Source organism: Ambystoma mexicanum, chromosome 1p (genome assembly GCF_040938575.1).
Source record: "Ambystoma mexicanum isolate Mex_15411 chromosome 1p, UKY_AmexF1_1, whole genome shotgun sequence".
Lineage (NCBI taxonomy): Eukaryota > Metazoa > Chordata > Amphibia > Caudata > Ambystomatidae > Ambystoma > Ambystoma mexicanum.
This window is the reverse complement of record NC_090921.1, coordinates 597275856-597297227: the sequence shown is the minus strand read 5'-3', so window position 1 is coordinate 597297227 and position 21372 is coordinate 597275856. Positions and strand designations below refer to the sequence as shown.

General features: G+C 43.7%; 1 protein-coding gene across 2 annotated transcripts in view; it reads right to left on the bottom strand.

Annotated features, from left to right (window-relative positions):
- Positions 1–21372, bottom strand: part of MLLT1 (MLLT1 super elongation complex subunit) — an 870086-nt gene that overhangs the window by 600311 nt on the left and 248403 nt on the right. For both annotated transcript variants that reach the window (XM_069649554.1, XM_069649553.1), the window contains exon 3: positions 20508–20590. In XM_069649554.1, coding sequence (XP_069505655.1) covers positions 20508–20590 — 83 coding nt within the window. The remainder of the gene's footprint in view (positions 1–20507; positions 20591–21372) is intronic.

Here is a 21372-nt window from a genome sequence, read left to right as displayed (position 1 = left end):
GGGATGCGGAAGGCCGAACCCGTAACACCCAGGAGGGAGTAAATGAGGAGTTCAAGTATTATAGACAACTATATGAGGACACAGGGGAGGATACGAACCAAGACATACTGGGAACAATAGAGGATATAGGGCTGCCCACCCTGGATGACTTAGAAAGTGCGGATCTGGATGCCCCCGTTACCTCGGACGAACTGGAAATGGTGATCCAACATCTGCCCACATGTAAAGCACCTGGGTCAGATGGGTTGCCTAGAGAGTTTTACAAGACATAAGCAGGAGCTACTCCAGCTGTTGCTTGACATGTTTAATGAAGCCTACGGCGGGGGGGAGGGGGACTGCCACCGTCCCTCCGCGAGGCAGTGATCATCCCACTTCTGAAACCAGGCAAGCCGGCCATTGAGTGAGGGTCCTATAGACCCTTGTCCATGCTCAATCAGGACAGTAAAATACTCACGGCAGTGCTAGCCAATAGGCTAAAGAGGGTGATTGGTAAATTGATACACCCAGATCAGACAGGCTATGTCCCTGGTAGGAATATCACATACAACCATAGGAGGCTGCACCATATCATGGATTACACCAGGGAGGACACGGGCGAGTTGGCCATCGTGCCGCTAGACGCGGTTAAAGCCTTTGACTCTGTGCGGAGCCATGGTTGAAAGCGACCCTGAAAGGATACGGAATGGGACCTGGATACACCAGGTGGGTTCAGATGTTATATAGCACCCCGGTAGCGAGAGTTAAAATGGGATCCACAATTTCAGACAAATGGCAACTCAGAGGGACCAGACAGGGATGTCCCTGGTCACCCATGTTATACATACTGACACTAGAGCCGCTGGCAATATGCCTGCGACAACAATACGGGGAGGTGGGGATTCGTACGATAAGTGGCATGCACCTGATATCGCTGTATGCAGATGACATGCTCCTCTATTTGCACTACCCGGAGGAAAACCTGCAATATGTGATGGATCGTTATGCCACCCTCTTGGGCATATCAGTGAACCCCGGGAAGTCTAGTTTGTTCCCCTTGGGAAGGTATAAGAGTGTCCCGTTGGAGAGGCTGCCTATCCTGAAAATACCCTGACAACCTGAGACATTTAGGTATCTGGGAGTAAATATTTATCACAAGATAGAAACAGAGCACGAACATAACGCAGAGAAAGCGATCGAGGGAGTTAAGAATAGTATGGTGTTCTGGTCTAGGTTACCCCCATCTATGATGGGGAGAGCAGCTCTGCTCAAAATGGTGGTTTTGCCCAGACTCTTAAATTTTTTTGTAAATGTCCCGTATTTGATTCCCAGAAGCTTTTTCAAGAGACTTCAAGGTATGTGCAAGAGCTTCATATGGGCCAACTCCAGGAACAGAGTATCCCTGTGGAAACTACAGAACTTGTGTGACAGGGGGGGCATAAACTTGCCGAACTTTGAGCTTTATTATCTGGCGGGGCAGCTATTGTTTGTGTCCAGGTGGTTGTCGTCAGAGTACTCGGCAGAAGCTAGACTTTTGCAGGGCGACTTGGCTCCATACTTTGAGAGAGATGGTGTGGCTACAAAAGAGTAAACTGGTGGGAAGAGGGAGACTATTGGAGCTGGGTTGGGAGGTCTGGCGCAGGACGTGGAGAACGGTGGGTGATCCGGATCCGCTCTCCCAGCAGGTACCGCTGGTGGCGCTGTGTGGAAACGACTCCCAATTGCTTGAGCTAGTCCATAGATACTGGGAACCGATGGGCTTGGCCACCCTCGGGAATATATGTCAGGAAGGGGAGGTATTGGAATTCCAGAGTTTGCAGGAGGAGACATGGGTGCATAGAGGCCAATATATAACTTACACCAGACTCACGAAACGGGTGAGGGAGCGGTGGCCTGAGACGGTGTTGGCGGAAGAACCTGATGCCGCCCTCGAAACGATGTACGATGTCACAGAGGGCGGGCACAAAATATCCAGGGTAGACGAGCTCCTGAGAGCAAAGGCTGGGAAGGAGCTGCTACAACTGAGGCAGGACTGGGAGGAGGAGGTAGGAGGACCCATGACAGAGGGGCAATGGGAGAGAGCTCAAAAGGTACCATAAAAAGGTGTCCCGAAATGCGAGACTCCAACAGAACCAGTTGTATGTCACCCATAGGGCTCATCTGACCCCCGGGAAAATAGCCAGGTTTGGAGGCTCGGCCACACAGAAATGCTCCAGGTGTGGGGAGGTGGAAGCAGGGTTGCTACACATGTTCTGGGCCTGTCCCGAGGTGCACAGATTCTGGAACGAAATAAAGGCTAAGATGGCTGGTGCGGGAGTGGTGCTGGATGTGGGGTCGGCTTGGGCATGCATGCTCGGGATTTTTCCCAGGCCACGCAATCTAAAGCACATAAGCAAGATGAAGGACCTGGCTTACATCCTGGCCAAGCGTAGGATTGCAATGGTCTGGAAGGCGGCCCACTGCGGTCCACCAGGGTGGAGCCATGGTGGGCGGACCTCCTGAGATGGGCGGAAGCAGAATCAGTAGTATGGTTTGAAGCCGTTACCAGGGGGGGTTGAGGAGGAAGTGAGCCCCCCGATAGCCTGGCAACAATTAGTGACCTCTATGGTAAACCCCCACCAGGTTAACTATGAAACAGAAGACTCAGACGAGTCTACAAGCACTGCGATTCTTGAAAACGCTCCTGTAGATGACACGGATGAGCCGGCTCAAGTTTATGGGGTGGGTGGGGAGAGGACGGAGAATAACACTGTATAATGTGACGGTTTGATATTGATTATGTACGTCCCGAAAAGTTGTAGTGTTTGTTGGTTTTGTTTGTTTAAAATAATAAAAATAAATAATAATAATAATAATAAAAAAAACTTTCCCTCCGACTATGGGCAACTCCTGCCCAAGGTGCTCGTTTGTCAGTTGTGAATGTTCAAAATAAGTCTGCTGCCCAAACTACCCTGACTGTACCACAGAGAAAACTAGCTTAAATGAGGAGAAAGACTAGGGTACTGCTAGTACCAGTCTTTAATGCACAATCCGCAAATAGTCTCTTGTGACCTCCTGGATTAATTCCTTCAATTCCCCAATTGGGTTCTTGCACGTTTTGCCCTTCACCTTGAATCCACTTTGGTGCTTTCTTAGCTGGTTAATGATGTTGATAATAGGCCTGCTTGGATCCTTTTAAAGGAATATCATTCCACCTTTCTTGACTCACTGGATTTTGTCTCAGATTTATACTTGCAGGGTCATAGCCTTTTTTTCTTTTTAGCAACCCGTTTTCTCCTTCTTCATAGAGTATTTTCTCACACGGGTTCTTTCTTGTTGCCAAGTTTTCCTCTGCCTTGTCTCTTAGTTTGCCACCTTCATATCTATTTCTTTTCCAAGTTAACTCTGTTTAATTCCTTCTACTGTTGAGTCAACTGTTTTAGAACTCTCGATTCTCAATCGTTATAGTCATTTGGGTTCAAAGCCAACTTATTTTCATATCTTCTCCTGTGTCGAGTTATCTGTATATTATAATGATTTTCTCCTGTTTCACAATCTCTGTATCCATTTGGGTTTAAAGCTAACTTTGTTTGAGGTCTTCTACTGTGACGAGTTAACTGTTCACAATATCAATTCCCATTGACCTCCTGGTTACCTTCTGTCCTTACAGGGAATGTTGTCTGAGGGTTTCTGATTCAGGGTTTCTCACAGTCTTCTCCCCAGCGATCGCATCCTCATTCTATACTTCTTGTGGCATTGCTGTACCTGGCTGCAATCAGACACCCTGCGATCCTCTGCTGTTGGCAGTCGTGGTGACGTCTGTCAGACCAACAGACTCTGGTCTCGCCACCACCTTCATGCGGCTTTGGCTTTCTGCCCTGTAGTGCTCTCAGGTCCACCACAACTTTGTCACCTCAAATAGTGTCTGCTTGAGAGTTAGAAACATGCAGGTTCCATGGTTCTCGTTTGGTGTTGAGGCTTGGGGCGCGTCGGTGATCATCTCTTCTCCTACGTACCTCTCATCCCTCTTTGGATGCATGTCCTTTAACGTATTTGTCCTAGTAAAGAGGACGTCTTGATTTAAAGTGAAACTACCTTTTCTTTTAAGGTAATGTTATCCCTTAGGAGATTCTTCATCCAAGTCTGCATAGGTCAAATTTTCTTGGGTTTCAAAGATCCCATGTAGGCCATGGTATGTCCAGCTTGAGGGAGTTCCTCATGGGAACAGGACCATCTACCGGTGAGGTCCCACTTGCCTCCAACCATAGAGAGCATAATGCAGAGTAGGGCTTGGCTCCCTAGCATCACAGGAAGGGGCTCCCCAATGAGATGAACAATTCCCTCGATTCATCACAGCTGTCATTTTATATTTGCATGAGGTTAAGTGGAGGCAATTAATAGGTGGAACACAAACCTCATTTGGCATTAACATATAAGGCATGGTCATTTTTAAATGTCTGTCTGTGGCACGTTTTGGAATATGCAAGGTCTCAAAGGTCTAATTAGGCAAATGGATAGATGGTATTTGCGCAAGTAAAGTGATCTTTGGCTCTGACAGACCACCCAATTTATATATCAATTAAAGGATTGCCTCAGCAGCCAAGAAAGATGCTTAGTTAGGCCTATGATGTATTCAGTGATTTATCATAAATTAATGTTGCAATATACAAAGGATGATGTTCCGTTGTCCTGCACGGTCGAGTTCCCAACCTGGTTGGCATATGACTGCACCACCAAGCAGGCCAGGAAGCATTTCGAAAAGATTAATTGTTTTAAACCTTTAAGAAAGGACTCTGCATGCAACATGTGTGCCAGACCTTGCCCCCATATACAATGGAAAGCATAAATTAGTTGTCAAAAATGGATTATGCAGAGTTTAGTAATCAAAATGTTTTTGATTAGCAAAAAACTAATTTCATTAGCAATGTTGTACTAATATAGGAGGAAGGGAAAAGGTGGGCACCACTGATTAACTTATCAAGTTTGTATTCTTCATTTGTAGTAACAATGTTAGTTGGATAACATGTGTTCCATCCAGGGACACCAGGATCCAAACGTCTATAGTATGCGAAAACTGAGTGGAAACCACACAGTCAGCCAGTCGCTCTCAGTCTGCTCTCCATAAGGAGCTGCTTGTAGGTCGGAGAGTGTTCAGAGAAAATAATGGTTCTAGGAGAACTTCATTACATCTGATATGCTCTCAATTGGAAACCTATTAATCAATTACAGGATCCTCTTGCATAACAGACATGAGTTTTAATAAAACATGTGAGGCCAGCTGTTGCCTCATCAGAAAGAGCCCATTAGCCAATGCATTTCGGAGTATGCCTCCATCAGGGCCGAGTCCTACTTCATACAGTCAGAGAAACCATTTTAGCATTACAGTTTGTGTAGGCCAAAATCAAATCCATTAAGAAAATTATTCAATGTCACCCATCAATGCAAAATAACAGGGAGATAAAGTAAATATATACCCAGTCGTATAGACAAGCACGTACATGTAGATACAAAAAGAGAAAAATAAACAGGATAATGGCACTATGTGGCACTAATATAACGTTCAACACAATGGTAAGAAGTCACCATCGTTTTCTGTAAAATAGTGAATGTCACCACAAAGCCACTTTGTTTGGCACAGTGCTGCAAACCAGCAGCCAGCTATGCACAGTGAAATGTATTTGACATTTACTGCAAAAAAAAGTAAATGTTACATAAAAGTTTCAAACATCCCCTGCAGATGGGACTCACCCTTCCCAAAATGTACTGGACTATGCGAGTGGGTAAGTGGACTTTGCGAGCTCCGAGTGTCTGTAAAAGGTTAGCTGCATGAATAGAACAGTTTGGCCAGCTCTCTCCCGCAGGTGTTGAAATATAATGCAATCATAATCATAGCCAAGTGAGCACTGGAGGCCAACTACAGTGTGTGGTTTTGCAGTAGATCTATCGATGTACAGTCTGGATAGAACTATTAATCATTCTTTTGCGTAAACTTCTTGTTAGCCGTGTGTATGCATTATTTTTTTTTCTATTTTATTAGCACTTTGGTTTACAAAATTTGAAAACCTTTGGCTATTTTCTTCTAGTCTACATCTCATATCTGTACAGTTTCAAAGAAATCAAGTAGGGAAAGAAAAGAAAAGCAAAATACAAAGAAAAAGGTAACAGACGTGGAAGATGAGCAAGAACAGTTGAACATTGAAGTAAAAGAAACGAGAAGTAAAGTACGTTGAATAAGGTAATAAAATCGGTCACAATGCCAACTTTGGTGTAATAGTTGTCGTTTATAGTCCTTTGTGACGTTTCTAAAACAAACCCGATAGAACTACTGGATGTCAGGCTTGTGCTTCCTTTTTAGGACTCCAAGAATCGTTGTGTCTTTCGCAGTAGAGGTTTAAAGTTTCTTGATTAGTACCAGTATAAATGTTGTCACTGCTAAATTGATTCTTGTTTTCACCCCTTGAAGAAGTATGTTCCACCAAGTGTGTCTCTCTCAGTTGGTATTCTTTCCAGATTTCACCCAAGTATAGGTGACTTTCGTTTGGGAGGTCCGGCCATTCAAAAGGTTAAATGTTTCATTGATTCAATTGTGTTAAAGTTTTTACAAAGACGACAGTACTTTGGTTCGTTCATATCTCTTCTCCGGTACGGATTGTCTCTACATGGCAGGAGATTTAAACAAAATCGTAGGTAAGTATTCCTCAGAAACCAGTTCGGGAAAAGGGTCAGGTATTTTGACAGTCTGTTCATTGTAGGTGGCTGCCCAGAAATCGTATCCATGGTATTTCACAATTTCCTCCTGGGTCTCTAGCCAGTCATATGTGAACATCTTTTTCTTTACCAGGTCTGGATTGTTCAATAACGATTCCTCCGTTTCGTTCAAGTTTGGTAGAATTGCCCTGCATATTTTTTCCCATTCTGAAAGAATCAAGGTTTTCTTTGAGGGCCTTTCTCAGCACTTTCCGCCCTCCCGGTGATGGTTTTTCTCGACATTTACGGTAAAAGGAGATGACCTTCGAGTCTGCAATTGCTTTTGACGATGTTCGTGTCAGTTCTTTGCAAATTATTTGGATGAGATAGCTTTTAGGTAGTTGGAGTGCCGTTCTCCAAAAGATTCCTTCCAAAAGGGGCCATGTTTTGGCCGGTAATAGGAACGAGGTTTCTGCTCCATACGTCAGAATTGCCACTAGCTTGGCTCTATAGAATTCCACCAGTGGAGCAATTGAGAACCTGCAAAATCGTGTTTTGAGGATTTCTGCTTGATTTGCTAGGTTTTTCGTTTTGTTTCTCAGATCTAGCATTCGTGAAACTTTGTTTCTATCATTGTTAGTGCAGACTCCCGGGTAGGTCACTGATGTAATTTCTGTTACTGTTTTTTAACATCCAGCTGAATTTTTTGTTTTCTTTCGTTCTCTCAGATTTACCCAGTTGCAAAATTCTCGATTTGTTCGGGTTAATTCTCATGTTGTTGCTATCCACATCTCTCTGGAGAGCAGTCAATTGATGTTGTTGGCCTATGGGTGTCTGGTCAATCAGAACTATATCGTCTGCTTATATTAGTCTTCAGACTGTAATTCTTGCTATCTTAGGAGGGAAGAATCTTATTTCTGTGAATGCTTCATCGATGTCGGATATGAACAGGTTATATAGTTCCGGTATATAGTTCCGGTGCTAACGTGCATACTTGTTTTAAACCGATGTTCGTGGCTATATTCTCCGACAACAAACCCGGTTTGTTTAATCTTACTTTAATCATGGTGTTTTCGTGGATGTCCTTGATGTTTTCTAGGACCACTTCGGGCCAATTCCAGTCTAGTTTTTTTTCCAGAGATCTGCCCTTTTGACTGTGTCAAAAGCCTTGGATAGGTCTATAAACGTCACATAGAATCGTAGGTCGCTATTTCTCACCGTTCGCGTTTTAAATAGATTGTTGGTCCTCTCCTTTTTACAAAGCCAGATTGCCATTGATCTCTATGGCCGTTGGTTTCACTCCATGTTAGGGCTTTTAGCAGTATAGAGGCAAAGATCTTGCCTGCCACGTCTAATAAGGTTATAGGCCTATAGATTTTCTGGGATGGTTATCAAACCTTTCTTGAAGATTGAGACCACTACGCTCTCTTTCCAGGATTTTGGGACACTTCCTGAGAGCAGGATGTATTTGAATAGTTCATGCAAATATTTTGACCACTGTTCTGGGTCGCTTTTTAGGGCTTCGTTCGTCAGCCCGTCCGGGCCAGTGCCTCTGGAGTTTTTTTGAATTTTCTGATAAGAATTTCGATGGTATCATTGCTGATGTCTAAGGGCCCTTGGTTTCCACGCCTCGCTGGCAATTCACGGGGTTCGGTGCTTTGTCCTGCAACTAGGTGTAATAGGTTTGCCATTGGTCTCCTGAGATTGGGTTACTCAATAGGGCGTGCTGAGGAGTGGGTCTCGTTTATCAGCCTCCATATACCAGCCGTGTTTGTTTGCCATCGTTGCTAGCATTCGTTGGAAGTCTTGGTTTAAGCTTCTTTTTTTGTGTCTTGACAACCAGTTGTGATATTTTTGTTTGATTTTACGTCACTCCTCATTTGCAGCTGTTGTTTTTTTTTTCCTGAGTTGTCTAAGATTTTTTCGTAGCTCTTTTTTTCAGTATGATTGTTCTATCGTAGACATGTCTGTGAGACATTACTGGTTTGTTAGAACCGGCTTTTTGAAAAGTTTCAAATATCTTCAGTAGTGGGGTCTAATCGATTGTTACATGGGGTGTTTGCTGATGTAATTCAGTTATTGTGTTCAATAGGTCACTGTATAGGACTGGCATTTTTGAGCTTTGAATTTTTAACCTGTTTCTTCCCTGATTGATTGCAATGTCATGCACGTAGTAAGCTCGGAGGGTTATACTTTTAGATGTAAAATCCGAGCAAGTTAGCCTCACCGGATTGTGATTGCTGGCCTTTGTTGATTTCTGTAATTGATTAATAGGTTTCGTCCCTTATACGTTTGTTGTTTCTTTTGTCTATGCATGTGCAATTGAGGTCAGCCATGTTTGCCGGGAGGGAGCTTTCCTTACCTTTGCCCGGCGGCCAGAAGATGTTGATTAGAATTAGGATTTGAGGGCTTTTGACCTCTGGTGTTATTGGCGTTTGTATCACCACCATCAAGATATAGGGAGGGTTTCACGCAAGTCAGTATGGTCCAGTTGAGATCATTTTTGATAGCTGTAATTATGTAATTAACCCTGCCATAGGTCTTCTTTTGGTGCCTTTTACTGCAGGATTGATAAGGACTTGATAATCTTCTATCAATACTGAGTGTTTTATCCATGTTTCTTGCAAACACATTATTTCAGGTCTGTTTCCCACTTTGTTTTGTTTTAGCAGATGAGTGAATCCTCTTGTGTTCCAGGTTATCACTGACCACTCTTTTTCGTCAGGTTCTTGTAGGAGTTATTTCTCTTGCATTCTTTCCGCCGCTAGATTAGCCAACCATTTCCATTTTGCTTGATCTTCGTCTGCTCCCCCCTTGTGGTTGTGCTGAAAGACTGATTTCTTGTGGTTGTCGTATGCCTCTTGGAATTTGGTTTTGGTTTTCTGGTCTGCAGGCTTTTTCCCCCCATTTCCATATTAGCCGATTGAGTTTATTCGCATAAGTCAAATCCCATTGCTCGCAGAGTTGTTACTTCCTCCAAGAGTAATTGGTAGACAATGTCGGAAGCAACGTGAACTTAGACCCTGTCCGTATATCTGTCAGGAAATTCAAAGTCGGATCGTTTGACTTAAGTGCAGAGCAGAATACGAAGCAATAAACGCATCACGTTGGCCTGATTCAGTATCAGACCGTTGCTGAGGTGTAAGGTTCTCTCAAAAGCAAGGCCTCTTCCTCGGTTTCCTTTCGGTGAAACTGAAGGTGCCTTGCTGTTTGCAAGGACCATCTTCTCTGTCTTGCTTGGGTTGTGATGTTAAGTTTACCTTGTTCTCCTTACTGGGTGGTGTTAAGCTGTGGTTTCTCCCTCTTTTTGGTTTGGGCTCAATCGTTTTTTGCTTTTTTAAATTGGGAGTGGGTGCCTTTGTTTTCCTTAGTGATTGTGCAGGTGTGGGGTCTTCAGTACATGATTCATCAATTTCCACTTGGTCGGTTTCGTTGTCGGCCGATTCGTCTCCGACAATTTCCTCTTCTAGTGTCGATTTATCTTCTTCTGGGTTTGAGTATGTAGAGAGATTCATCAGGTCTGTGTCTGATTGGTCTTTCTCTGCCACTCCTTCCTGCTCGCTAATAATTTCTTGCGGTGGTTGGATTTTTTTCTTTCTTGGTCTGCCAATTTGCTAGCTTGTGTTGCTACGGTTTCTTTGGGTGCTGTTAAGTTTCTAATAAAGGATTTGCTTTTGTTCGTTTGTCGTTCTGAGGCATCTGATTTTTTTATTTTTTTCTCGGTCTGCGTTGTACTACAGTGCCTTCTTTCTTGTTATGTGGTCCTCATGTTCAATTTTCTTGGAACCAGTTTGTTCTCGATCGGCCTTTGTTTCTTCAGGAATATTTTGCACACCTTAGGTTCTGGTAGGTCTAGAGATTTGTTCGTCTCATGATCCGCTCTCAATCGTGAGTGTGTTGTGCGTTTCTCATTTTCTAGTTGGTCTCGGCCATGGACTAGATTGTTATCTCTCGGTGTTTGACTGCCATTTGCTGGTGAATTTGGTTGACTGTTAACTTCCGGGCCAGCCTCTGTCCCACTCTCTTTGTTTAATGGAGAGTTGTTTGAGGGATTCTTCTTCGATTGATAGTACTTGGGTGTTGTCTATTAAATTAGAAGTGCTTCTGGTCGCAGGCATTTTCGTTGGTATCCCTAGTGTCTGGCTGAGTTCTTTAGATGGTGCATTAGGCGTGGGATTTGTTGGTGGCACGTGGTAGTGGCCTTCAGTTAAAATACCCAAACCTACCCTCAGAGACCTCTTGTCTTTAGGTGGTTGGGTTGTCGTGATCATATCTACAGCGCACTCCCCTGCTGTCCCTGGGTATGCATCTGGAGGGTTGTCATAACTCCCTAGTTCTTCTATTCTCGATCACTTCCACCCGTTTCTCTTTTCCTTCACTATAGGTTCAAGTGTGGACTGTAGTATTTGAGAGATACGTAACTCGTTATTCATGTTAGTTTGTTAGGTCGTAATGAAGCCTTCTATGAAGATCACCTTTGAGTGGACCATTGCCAATAGCGTTGTATGGTCTTTTAAAGTGTCCGTGGCATCCTCATGTAGCTTCATGAAGGGTGCTAAAATTGCTATCAGTGTTGAAATCATTAAGAAGTTGTCTTTTTGGGGCGATATTGGGTCCACGGCCACATTGGCACAGCCTTCGTTGTCTATTGAGGATTTGTCCAAGGATCTTAGCGGTGAAGATGGTGCCACGTCCGTAGGTTCCCTACCAGCCTTTTACTGTGCTTTGGTTGATTGGTTTATTTGCGACTTGGTGCTGGGTCTCTCTCACTGGGGTCCCCGGGTCAATTGTTTGTGTTGTTACATCTATTTTTAGAGTGGGTTCTTCCATCGTCAAGGAGTTCTCCAGTAGTAGTGCATCTGAGATCTCCATGTTCCGTCTCCCTTCTCTTAGTTTATCATGGGGCTCGAGCAGGTTTTTCGCTTCCTTGTTACTTAGGGTCGCTTTCTGTCCAAAAAAGGCACTTGAGGGGCCCCCGCCCTGTACAAATGACAGTTTTTGGTGTTTCCAGGTGTTTTTCTCCCTTCCGATGTAGGTAATCGGTTGCAATTTGGTCCTTCCTCTGCTGGCAGATTGTTGTTGCATTTGTTTGTTGCCCATTTGTGTGTTTTCAAGAGATTGGACGCAGCCTTTAGCTATGTGGCGTTTTGTAGGGCACGTGGCCATGTCAAGTGTTAGATTTGGTTTGTTGAAATGTGTCGTGGCTTCTCGCATTTCCTTATCATTGGTGTCTTGATTTTTATCATAGATGGTTTTGTCATTTATAGTTGCCTTTTGCTTGTTATAACCTGCCTTTTGTGGAATATTGGTTAATGAGGTGCTTGGAAGCCCCATTTTGTCGTGTTCTTCCCTATTCGATACATTAGAGATTGATCTTTTTCGACGATCTAGGTCTCCTGCTTCGTAGGGTATCATTGTCCCCAGTGTGTCCAAGGAATTCCGCATTTCATATGCAACCATTTCTGGTGTTTGCGTATTACTGGGGCTAGTTGTTGAGGTACGAAGCTGATCTATGTTTTTTTGGGTCTCCGGTGATTGAGACTGGTGGGATTAAGTTGTGGTCTTTGTCAAACTCTGTGTTTAAGACCTTTGTGGTCTTCCCTGCAGAGTCGTTAGCTGTACTGTGTTTTTTTGTCAGCCAAATTTTATTCTTTATCCATTGCAGGGGCTGAATCAGCCCATAATGTCTCTGAAATAGGCATTTCGCCTGGGGGGGAGAATGGCGTCGTTTCATAATAGAGTAAGGGGCATATGTGGCGCAGTGTTGCGTTTGACGGTGTGCTAGTCCGCCATGATTGGTAATTGAGGACCACCCGCTGGGCCACTCGATTATTGTAAAGCGGGCGCAGCGGAGTCCAAGTGCAGTGGAAACAAGATAAATGTAGTACAAGGCCATACAGTTTTCGGAGGTTGGGGTTGGTCTGTTCTTTTCCTTTCAATTCTGCTCCGTGTTAGATCCCTCTCAGTTAATACGCACGGGTTAGTACGGACGTTGTTATCAGGCCAGGCAGGTCAAATGATTTCTCCCACAGTCCCCGCGCGGCCGGTGTTGTAAGTGAAGATCTGTATGATCAGTGTACTTTGTGGATTTAAATAATTATGTGGAGGAGCCTCACCTGAATTGCTGCTTTACTGAACTGTCGGCAGGTGATAATTTCGATTATGTGCAGGAGCCAGCTCCAGCCAGCACCAGCCCAGGTCCAACCGAACAGCCGAACAACGGCGCCCTCTACCCGCGTGGGCTCAAGGGCGGCTGGGGACGATTTTGAAGCTCCACTTCCTGGTGGGCGGGGCCACTAGTTGCTGGTCACACGTTGTTTAGACACTCTTCCGTGTCTTTCCTCTTGCTGCTCGTGGGCTACAGCAGCAATGTTTAGCAATTTTTTGAGTTTTAGCAGTTCTGTATATCTCACTCGGAACCACGGATCCACGGAACACACAGCAGCACACTGTGTATGCATTATGTAATAGGGAAGAAAGTAAGACGAAGCAGATTAGATGGCGTAGCAGGCAGAGAACTGGTCATGGTGGAATATTGTCGTTTGCTGCCATCTCACTTTAAAGGTAACTGGTACAAAACCACCTGGGCGTCGAGCACGAGTTACACAGATAAATGCAACCAGCAGGTCACAGAACTAGATCAGCCATTAAAAGCAGTTGACCGTGTGCATCATGTACATTTTCAAAAGTGTTCACTCAATGTGATGCATCTTCCCCAATAAAAAGATCTAGGTAACCTAGATTTAGATACACTAACCTAAACTTTACTGTTGACCATGGAGACAATGCAGTGTATTACAGAAGTAATACTCTTTCTGCATTATGCAACAACTTAAAATGTTAGGAATGGAATTGCATTACTTTTTAATAAAAGTTACACATACTGGTCTTTGCCAAAGAGAATATATCTTTGCGAAATAGGATATAGTTAGCTTAATAAAAGTATCAAAGATTACTTCTGGTTTTCAATTTTTTGAAAAAGAATTACAAATCTTACCTAGAATTCCCACACATGCGTTTATTAGCACTTAAGAGTGAAGAAGATGATTATTGCACTCTCTATTAGCCCCTTTGAACTTGCAGTGAACAGAGAAGAGGGTGGCGAGAGCATTGAGAGCCCGAGAGAAATTCAGGGTGAGCAGTCGTTTTATTTAACAGGATAACAAAATAGCCAACGTTGCTACACAAATGTCAATTTATTTAGCAAACCTACAGAATTGTTATGCAACACTCTGTATGTTATGTCTTCAAGATTGTTGGACACCCCTATAAGACATCCAATCATCATCCATTGCTCATGTTCTTGCCACCTATCCAACAGGTCAGGAGGCATTTCGTAGGAACCACCTCACATGTTGTACCAGCGTGGTAGATTGGTCACCTCCTTCACCACTGTGGAGATGAGAAGAATGGGAAGGGGGATAACAGAAATAGGGTTGTTGCCACAAAACACATTAATTGATCTTTGAAAAATACTCTGGTTAAACCACCTCCTCCTGCGTTTCCACAAATGAAGCAGTCTTTCATAGCACACAATATTTATTTGTACAATTATATAGCGCACCACGCCCAGGGGCATCTGGGCGCTTAACTTACGAAAAGGGTTGCAAGTTGGTTTGTTGTGGTAATAGGTTAGAGTTGTACCACAGGCTTACATAACTGTGGTTTTACAATTATAGGTTGTCATAGTAGTACGTTTTTCACTTAGTCATGGAACAGGTACATTGTTCCAAATACATTTTTCCTGCGTACCAAGTTAGACATGGTCAGGTTAAGGGGTGTATTAGTCGTATTGGGTGAATAGCAAGGTTACGACTTTTCGGAAAAGTGCAGAACGGAACATCTGCTCTGAGGGCTAATGGCATAGAGTTCCAGAGTTTCGCCACGATCATTGTTAAGCTGCAGCCTCCTGCTTTTTTCAGTTTGAATCTAGGGATAGTGAGGAGGTGGGAGTAAGTAGATCTGGTGAGTCTGTTCGTCTGTTTTTTTGTGATTTGGATGGCAAGGTAAGCTCGGGCACTTCTGCACAGGCATTTATGCATTAGCGGGAGGACTTTAAATTTGATATGGTCGCGTACCTGGAGCCAGTGATGGTTGCGCCTGCCAGAGGAAATGGGATCTTTTTTGGGAATGTTGAGGGTGGCACTGATTGCGTTATTTTGGATTTGCAGCTTGCTGATGTTTCGGGTGTTTGAGCTTGCAAAGAGGGAGTTGCAGTAGTAGATTTAGTGCTCTAGCTAGGGTGATGCAGTTGTCTGTTAGGAATGGTCTGCTAGCTTTAATCAGTTTGGCAGTGTATGCTGCTACTGAGGCAATGGCATTGACTTGGTATAATGCCATTTTGTCGAAAACAAAATTTGCCGAAAAAAAAATTCCAAATGTTATTTTTTATTTTATGTTTTTTTTCGGTTTAGTTAGTAAAAATAAAAAGTGTGATTAAAAAAAACGGGTTGGGGTGAAACCTCCCCAAATAAAAAAATAAAATAAAAAACATCAGAATTAACCCCCCATCCCCCGGCATATTTGTGTTGAGAAAAAGGCATTCAAAAATGTGACATTCGAAAAAAGTCACTATAAACCCATTGACTTATATAGAGAGAGTGACGAGTCCAGATTTTACCTCCCTGGCCACTCTAATGATGCTGCCATCGGTAAGGAATTTAGTTTAGGAAGGTTGCCGATGAGGCGTAATTTTGTTTTTTCATCATTCAAACAGAGCTCATGTAGTGCCATCCAGGCTTAGATGGTGAGGTAGATTTTGCCCAGAAGTTTGGTGTCAAGTTTTCCAGAGACTGGTAAGAGTATTCGGGTATTGTCAGCATAGTAGGTGTATGTGACCCCCCCAATTTGTCCATGGGGGGGGGGGTCAAAGAGAGGAAGTAAATGTTGGGGTGTAACCAAGGATGAGCACGCAGTTTTACAAAAGTATGTGGTTGGTCACTTGCAGCAGTGACAGCAAAAAGGAGCTACCCCTAAAACTCCCAAAATGTACAATACAGAAAAAAATGGGACTGCTGTCAAGCGGCGCTCTGACCCTAAGTTACTACAGTGAGTAAGTTGTACTATAATATCCAAAACAATTTCCAAAGTGTTTCTTCAGTATGCTTTAATTTCAAAGATCTGAAACAGCCTACGCGTGTTTCGACCTATGCAGTCGTTCTCAAGGCAGCTTCTTCAGAAAAGACCTCAGATGCATTTGCGTGATCTGTGTTTCATTTGCTGAATCTTGAAAATCCTTGCAATAAGTGCCGGTGTCTCTTATGTCCAATAGTACCAGATTTGCTGGCTCCCATTTGTTTCTCCTCGTCATTATTAGTAGCAAATGCTCCAATTGTTTCACAAATGCGTGAACAAGGTCCCAATGCCAGAAAATCTGGCTCCTAAGTGGTTCTTCTTAAGTGTGCTGACAATAGATTTAGGATAGGTTTCCCCGAATGTTAGCATACTGAAGAAACACTTTGGAAATTGTTTGGGATAGTATAGTACTTCGAAAATAAATTATTCATTGTAGTAATTTAGGGTCAGAGCGCCGCCTGACAGCAACCCAACTATTTTCTGCTTAGTTGAGAAGTGGGATGCATGTGCTAGATGATGGCATAGGATATTGTGATTGACTAGGTCAAATCCAGCGGAGAGATCTGGGAGGAGGAGAATTGCCAGTTCACCTTTATCTTTGATCCATTTGGATTTTAAAAAGGTCCAATAGGGCAGTTCCTGCCCCACGACCTGGGCGGAAGCCTGATTGGCGGAGACCTAGGAGGTTACGGTTTTCGTGATATTTTGGGATTTGTAGGTATGCAACTCGGTCTAGGATTTTCAGAAGAAATGGCACCCTAGTTATTGGGCGGTAATAGGTCGAGATGTTTGGGTCTAGGGTATATTTTTTTTAGCTAGGGAAGCACCCAGGCTTCCTTCAGGTACGTTACTGGTGGTGAAGGAGTTTTTAATCAGAGTGGTGATAAAAGTGGCCAGCTTCTCAGCGCAATCTTTGATGAGAGTTGCTGGGCAAATGTCGCCTTAGCATCTGGATGATTTTAATCCCTTGATCATTTTTGCTGTTTCAGAAGCGGTGATCGGAGCGAATTCAAATCTGGGAGTGGGGTTGTTGTGGGAGGCCAGGGGAGGGGGTTGGGGTAGGGGGGGAGGGGCAGTGGTGGGTTTGCTGGGGCAAGCCTGGATGATTTGGCTTGGATTTTGTATGTTGAGTGGCACTACTTTGTCAGATAGGGCATTTTGGATGTTGGTGCACCAGGAGAGATCCTTGATGCAGTGGTCTGTGGGTGGGGGCTGGAGATTTGAGCTCCCTTAGTATGGTAAAGAGTTATTTGTTGGCTGAAATAGCATTCTCAATTCTGGTGTTGCCCTTTCAGTGGATAGTGGCTGTCTTGTATTCAGTAGCTAGGGAGTTAGACATCTGTTTACGGTGGAAGAATTTTTTTCTCCAGGTGCTCTCCGCTGTTCCTTTAGCATTTCAAAGGTATTTTAGGCTGGCAGTGAACCAGGAGTTGGTATGGGCGATAGGTTTAGCTCTGCGATTAGCTAAGGGGGGCACTTTGTTGGTGGCTTCTTGTAAGGTTTGGTTGTAGAGTGTTACCAGGGTTGGGTAGGTAGTACTTCGAGGTATTGGGGGAGTAGGGGGGCATGTTGTCAGGGGTGATGTTCCTGTGGTTTCTTGAAGGAGCCGCTGATGTGAGTTGAGGTGGGAGTCTAGGCTTGGTTGCAAAACCAATATCAAATTGAATGATGTTGTGGTCTGACCATGGGCAAGTTGTGTTAGCTAAAATGTTGGTAAAACAGTTCATGTCTGCTAACCAGTGACTGTCCTTTATTGTGTGTAGGGCCCATGATTCGGAAGGTAAAGCCTCGAGCGTCAATGGTATTGGCGATAGCGGTAGCCTGGGAGTCAGATGGGTTGTTTAGTCCAAGAATGAAGTGTCCCATGATCGTTTTTGACAGGAGTAAGGTGTTGGCGGTGAGGAGGGATGCTAGGCCTTCCTCAAAGGTAGTCAGGGGACTAGTCAGTCGTTAGGTAAGGTGAATAGTGAGAGTGGATGTAGTAGAGGTTGAGATTTTGAATGAGATTAGTTCCCCTGATGGGAAGGTATGGTTGGCGATTGCTCTCAACTAGAGGTGGTTTTTCGCAATGAGCGCTGCTACTCCTATTCTATCTTTCCTAAGGATAATATAACCTTCAGGGATGGCCATGGAAAGGGTAGGCCAAGCTGCTGCGTGGAGTCAGGTTTCGTTTATTGCTAGGAAGTCTCGTCATGGGTGGTGATGAGGCCAGCTATGTCGAGGGATCTAGCATTGATTAGGGTGCCCTCGATGTTGGAGAACTGTGGTGTTTGTCCACTATCCTGCAGGTTGGATATGGGTTTTCCTAGTTTTTGCTTAGCCACAGTGTATTTTGTAGTTGGGATATGGCGGGAGGCTAGGCGTTTGTTTCCAGAGTTCGAGGGAACATGGAATTGTGTGTGTCCTGCGGTTTAGGGGTTCGTTTTGGTGCTCTTTGAAGTCTGAAGTTTTCTGGTCAAAGGTGGTCATAGGAGTGGTGTGTGGGTCTATAGGGCTGTGAAGGGCTGTGTCTTGGGAAGGAGAGATCTCGTTATTCAGGGAGCGCCAGCGCCATTTGCAAAAGGAGTGGTTTTTGGTTTGCAGGTTAGGTTGGGAGGAAAATGTATGGTCCTCCTGAATGTGTCATGGTGATCTATATAAGCCCTAGTTGAGTGGCTCACTGATATCCATTTGCTGGAGGATGGTAATACTTGAGGTTGCTAGTAGCGTTTGTAGTAAGCCTAGCTAACAACAGTGTACCATTGGTGGGGCAAGTGTCACCATGGGCTGGTTTGCCTGAGTTTTTCAATATTTGGATGGGGAGCTTGGAGAGAGCGCGTCTAATTTGGAGTCACAAACCCATCTAGATATAGGTTCAGTCAAGAGACACAGATTTACAATGAGAGCATGCCTGGATTTGATTTTACAAATGCGTCATACTGTGGGATACTGTGGTAAAAAGGTAGAAAGGTGCGATCGCGTACTTTGCAGTTCGATACATATAGCTATGGAATTTGGTGGTCAGGCATGGGGCACGGTGCACGTGCGTTGGAATTCCAGCACAAAGATATCAAAATGAGAGATTCAGATGTGAGGCATAAATTGCAGAAAAGGCAAGTCTAATATTAAATTACAAACATGTCCATCGGTGGAAATCAGTAGGCAGAAGCAGAGCACTATAAAATGCGTTTTGAATTACAGTACAGGCGCATCTAATAGATGTCGGCGAGGGCACGTCCACATTTAGTACACAAAACATTTCTACCGATGAGATACAATGGTCAAGCACAGTAGGAGCGAGTTTGTAATTATGGTACAAAGTCATCTAGGTATGAGAAATCAGGAGACACGGACTGCAGTGAAAATTCTAAATTTGAATTGTGGGTACAGCGAACTCTAGGGTTCAATAGTCACTCACAAGGCACGGGAGTAGTGAGTCTAGATTTGAAATACACTCACATATTGCATTGATATTTGTCAAACTTGGCAGGTAGCAATGAAAGCGCGCCAGATTTGAATTGCATGTGCATTTTGGTATGGAATAGTCGTGCATGGTATGAGCACGTCTGGAATTGAGTTTCGAATGCACCTAGGTACGCTAGTCCTTCATAAACCACAAATTGATGTACGAGCACATCTGACTGATATTTAGCAGATCACAGAAGATTTGTTTGTGGCAGACATTTTATTTCCATGGGAAGGCCTCGTTAGTACAAAGGTCCTAATTTGCCCAATAGCGAGTTGCACGACTTGTCAGCTTTTCTTATCAAGCTTGCCGGCTTACCTTGTGCAAATCGACCCAAGGCAACCATAACTACACAACTTGTCTCCTACATCTCTTCTTTCTACCAGCTGCAAGGTATTCCTGTGCCTCAAAGACACATGTATTGGAGACAAGGCAGCATTGGTGGCCTTTCACAGTCTCAGAAATTGGGAGGACAGCAATTTGGGACTCCCTTGTACTTTCTGGATGAAGCATCAAAATTATACATGCAGAAAGAGCCATCCCACGGCCAAGATCCACAAAACCAATTTGCTTGAACCTGATCAGCATACGCAGTCTGCCCAACCAGAGCCTGCAACCTGGTTAACCTGGTTCCCAACCAGTTTAGGAAGGAGGGGGAGCAAGGCACCAGAAAACCACCTCATGGTAATTCCTGTTCATTGCTCAGCTTCCTTCACGCCACCAGCAGTCCGTTCGCACCAGCAAAGGCAGTGATCCAACCGGCAATGGTATGAGGGAAAAATGTAACAAAGGGTGACAAATGAATGCTATAAATCTAGAGTACAAAGTCTGTGCTGCCTGGTGATGAGGAATGGCCCAACCAGGTTATGCAGGCAAGAGATAAAGCACAAAGAACCAGAAGGGAACAGAAAGCAATTGGTCCAGTTTCTGCTGCAGCCATTATCTGTCACCAACAGATAGCAATTGAATCGGATACAATTAAAGCATCCACTCCCTTTAATGAAACAGTGGATGATTTACCTAGGACGCACAAGTGTGCATTCTGTACTTTATTCTGTTCCAATAAATATTCATGCAGCAATACCAAGACAATAAAATGTGGATGTGTGAAAAGGGGCTATGACCGAAAACAAATACAGCAAAAGAAACCTACTCCAGTGAGCTACGCATACTGCGACTAATCCAGGTCCAACACATTGCTACCTTTCGAAAATAATTTCACCCATTGATCACATGGACGTGGTAAAAGGGTTCCTAGATCTAGTAGGGGCTTGGGGCTACAAAACAAAGGAGACCCTTGTAAGCAAGCTAATAAAATCAGTCTGTGAAATAAGTGAAATTTTACCTTGTTCTTAAAGTAGACCTCAATGGGCATAATGAAGCCGGCGTACCCGGACTCCTCCACTTTGTAGGGCGGCTCTTTACACACTGCAAAAGAAAAGCAGAAAGCAGTTATTGCAATGTCTAGAATAATGCAGGGTGATGTAAGAATTATCAATAGAAAGAAATGCTTTTGGGCAGCAAAAGACCAGAGGAGGGTAATTACCAGTCAGTTGCTCTTAGCTTTAAGAATCCTGTCAACTTAATTAATGTACCCATCACAATACAAACTCTCCAAAAGGCACCCTGCTTTCAGATATTATGAATAATGTTAAACCCAACTACTCATGGCCACACCATACAACTAACCCTCTGGCTGTCTACTAGATGTTGTAACAAGATGCCTCGATTCAGTGTGAAGTTAGGCACAATAAGCCTATCCAGCCCTCAAAACTCTCCTAAAACGATCAGCATGTTAGCCTTCAAGGATATTTGATACCTGAGGGACAGATAAAAAGAAAACATTCCAAAATGACAATGATTCTGCAAATTGATCCATTGTCCTCCTTTGTATTCATCACATTTAGTTCAATAGAACTTTACATGTAAAATTAACCAACATTACACATACTTTGTAATTCATCCGTCATTTCAATCAATTCCTTATTTACTTAATAAACCATATGCACAAGTCCTAAAAGAGTCAAAACTCTAAGAGAAGATTAGAATTTTTTCAGCATTTTGAAATCTATAAAATCTATAAGAATTTTCCTTTCAAACATACTTCTTAATATAAAGCCATATTTAATACATGGCAATGTCTAGAGAAGCGGAATAGGTGTTAAGACAGTATGTCCAAAATTCGTGATCTAAAATTGCTAAATACCTAT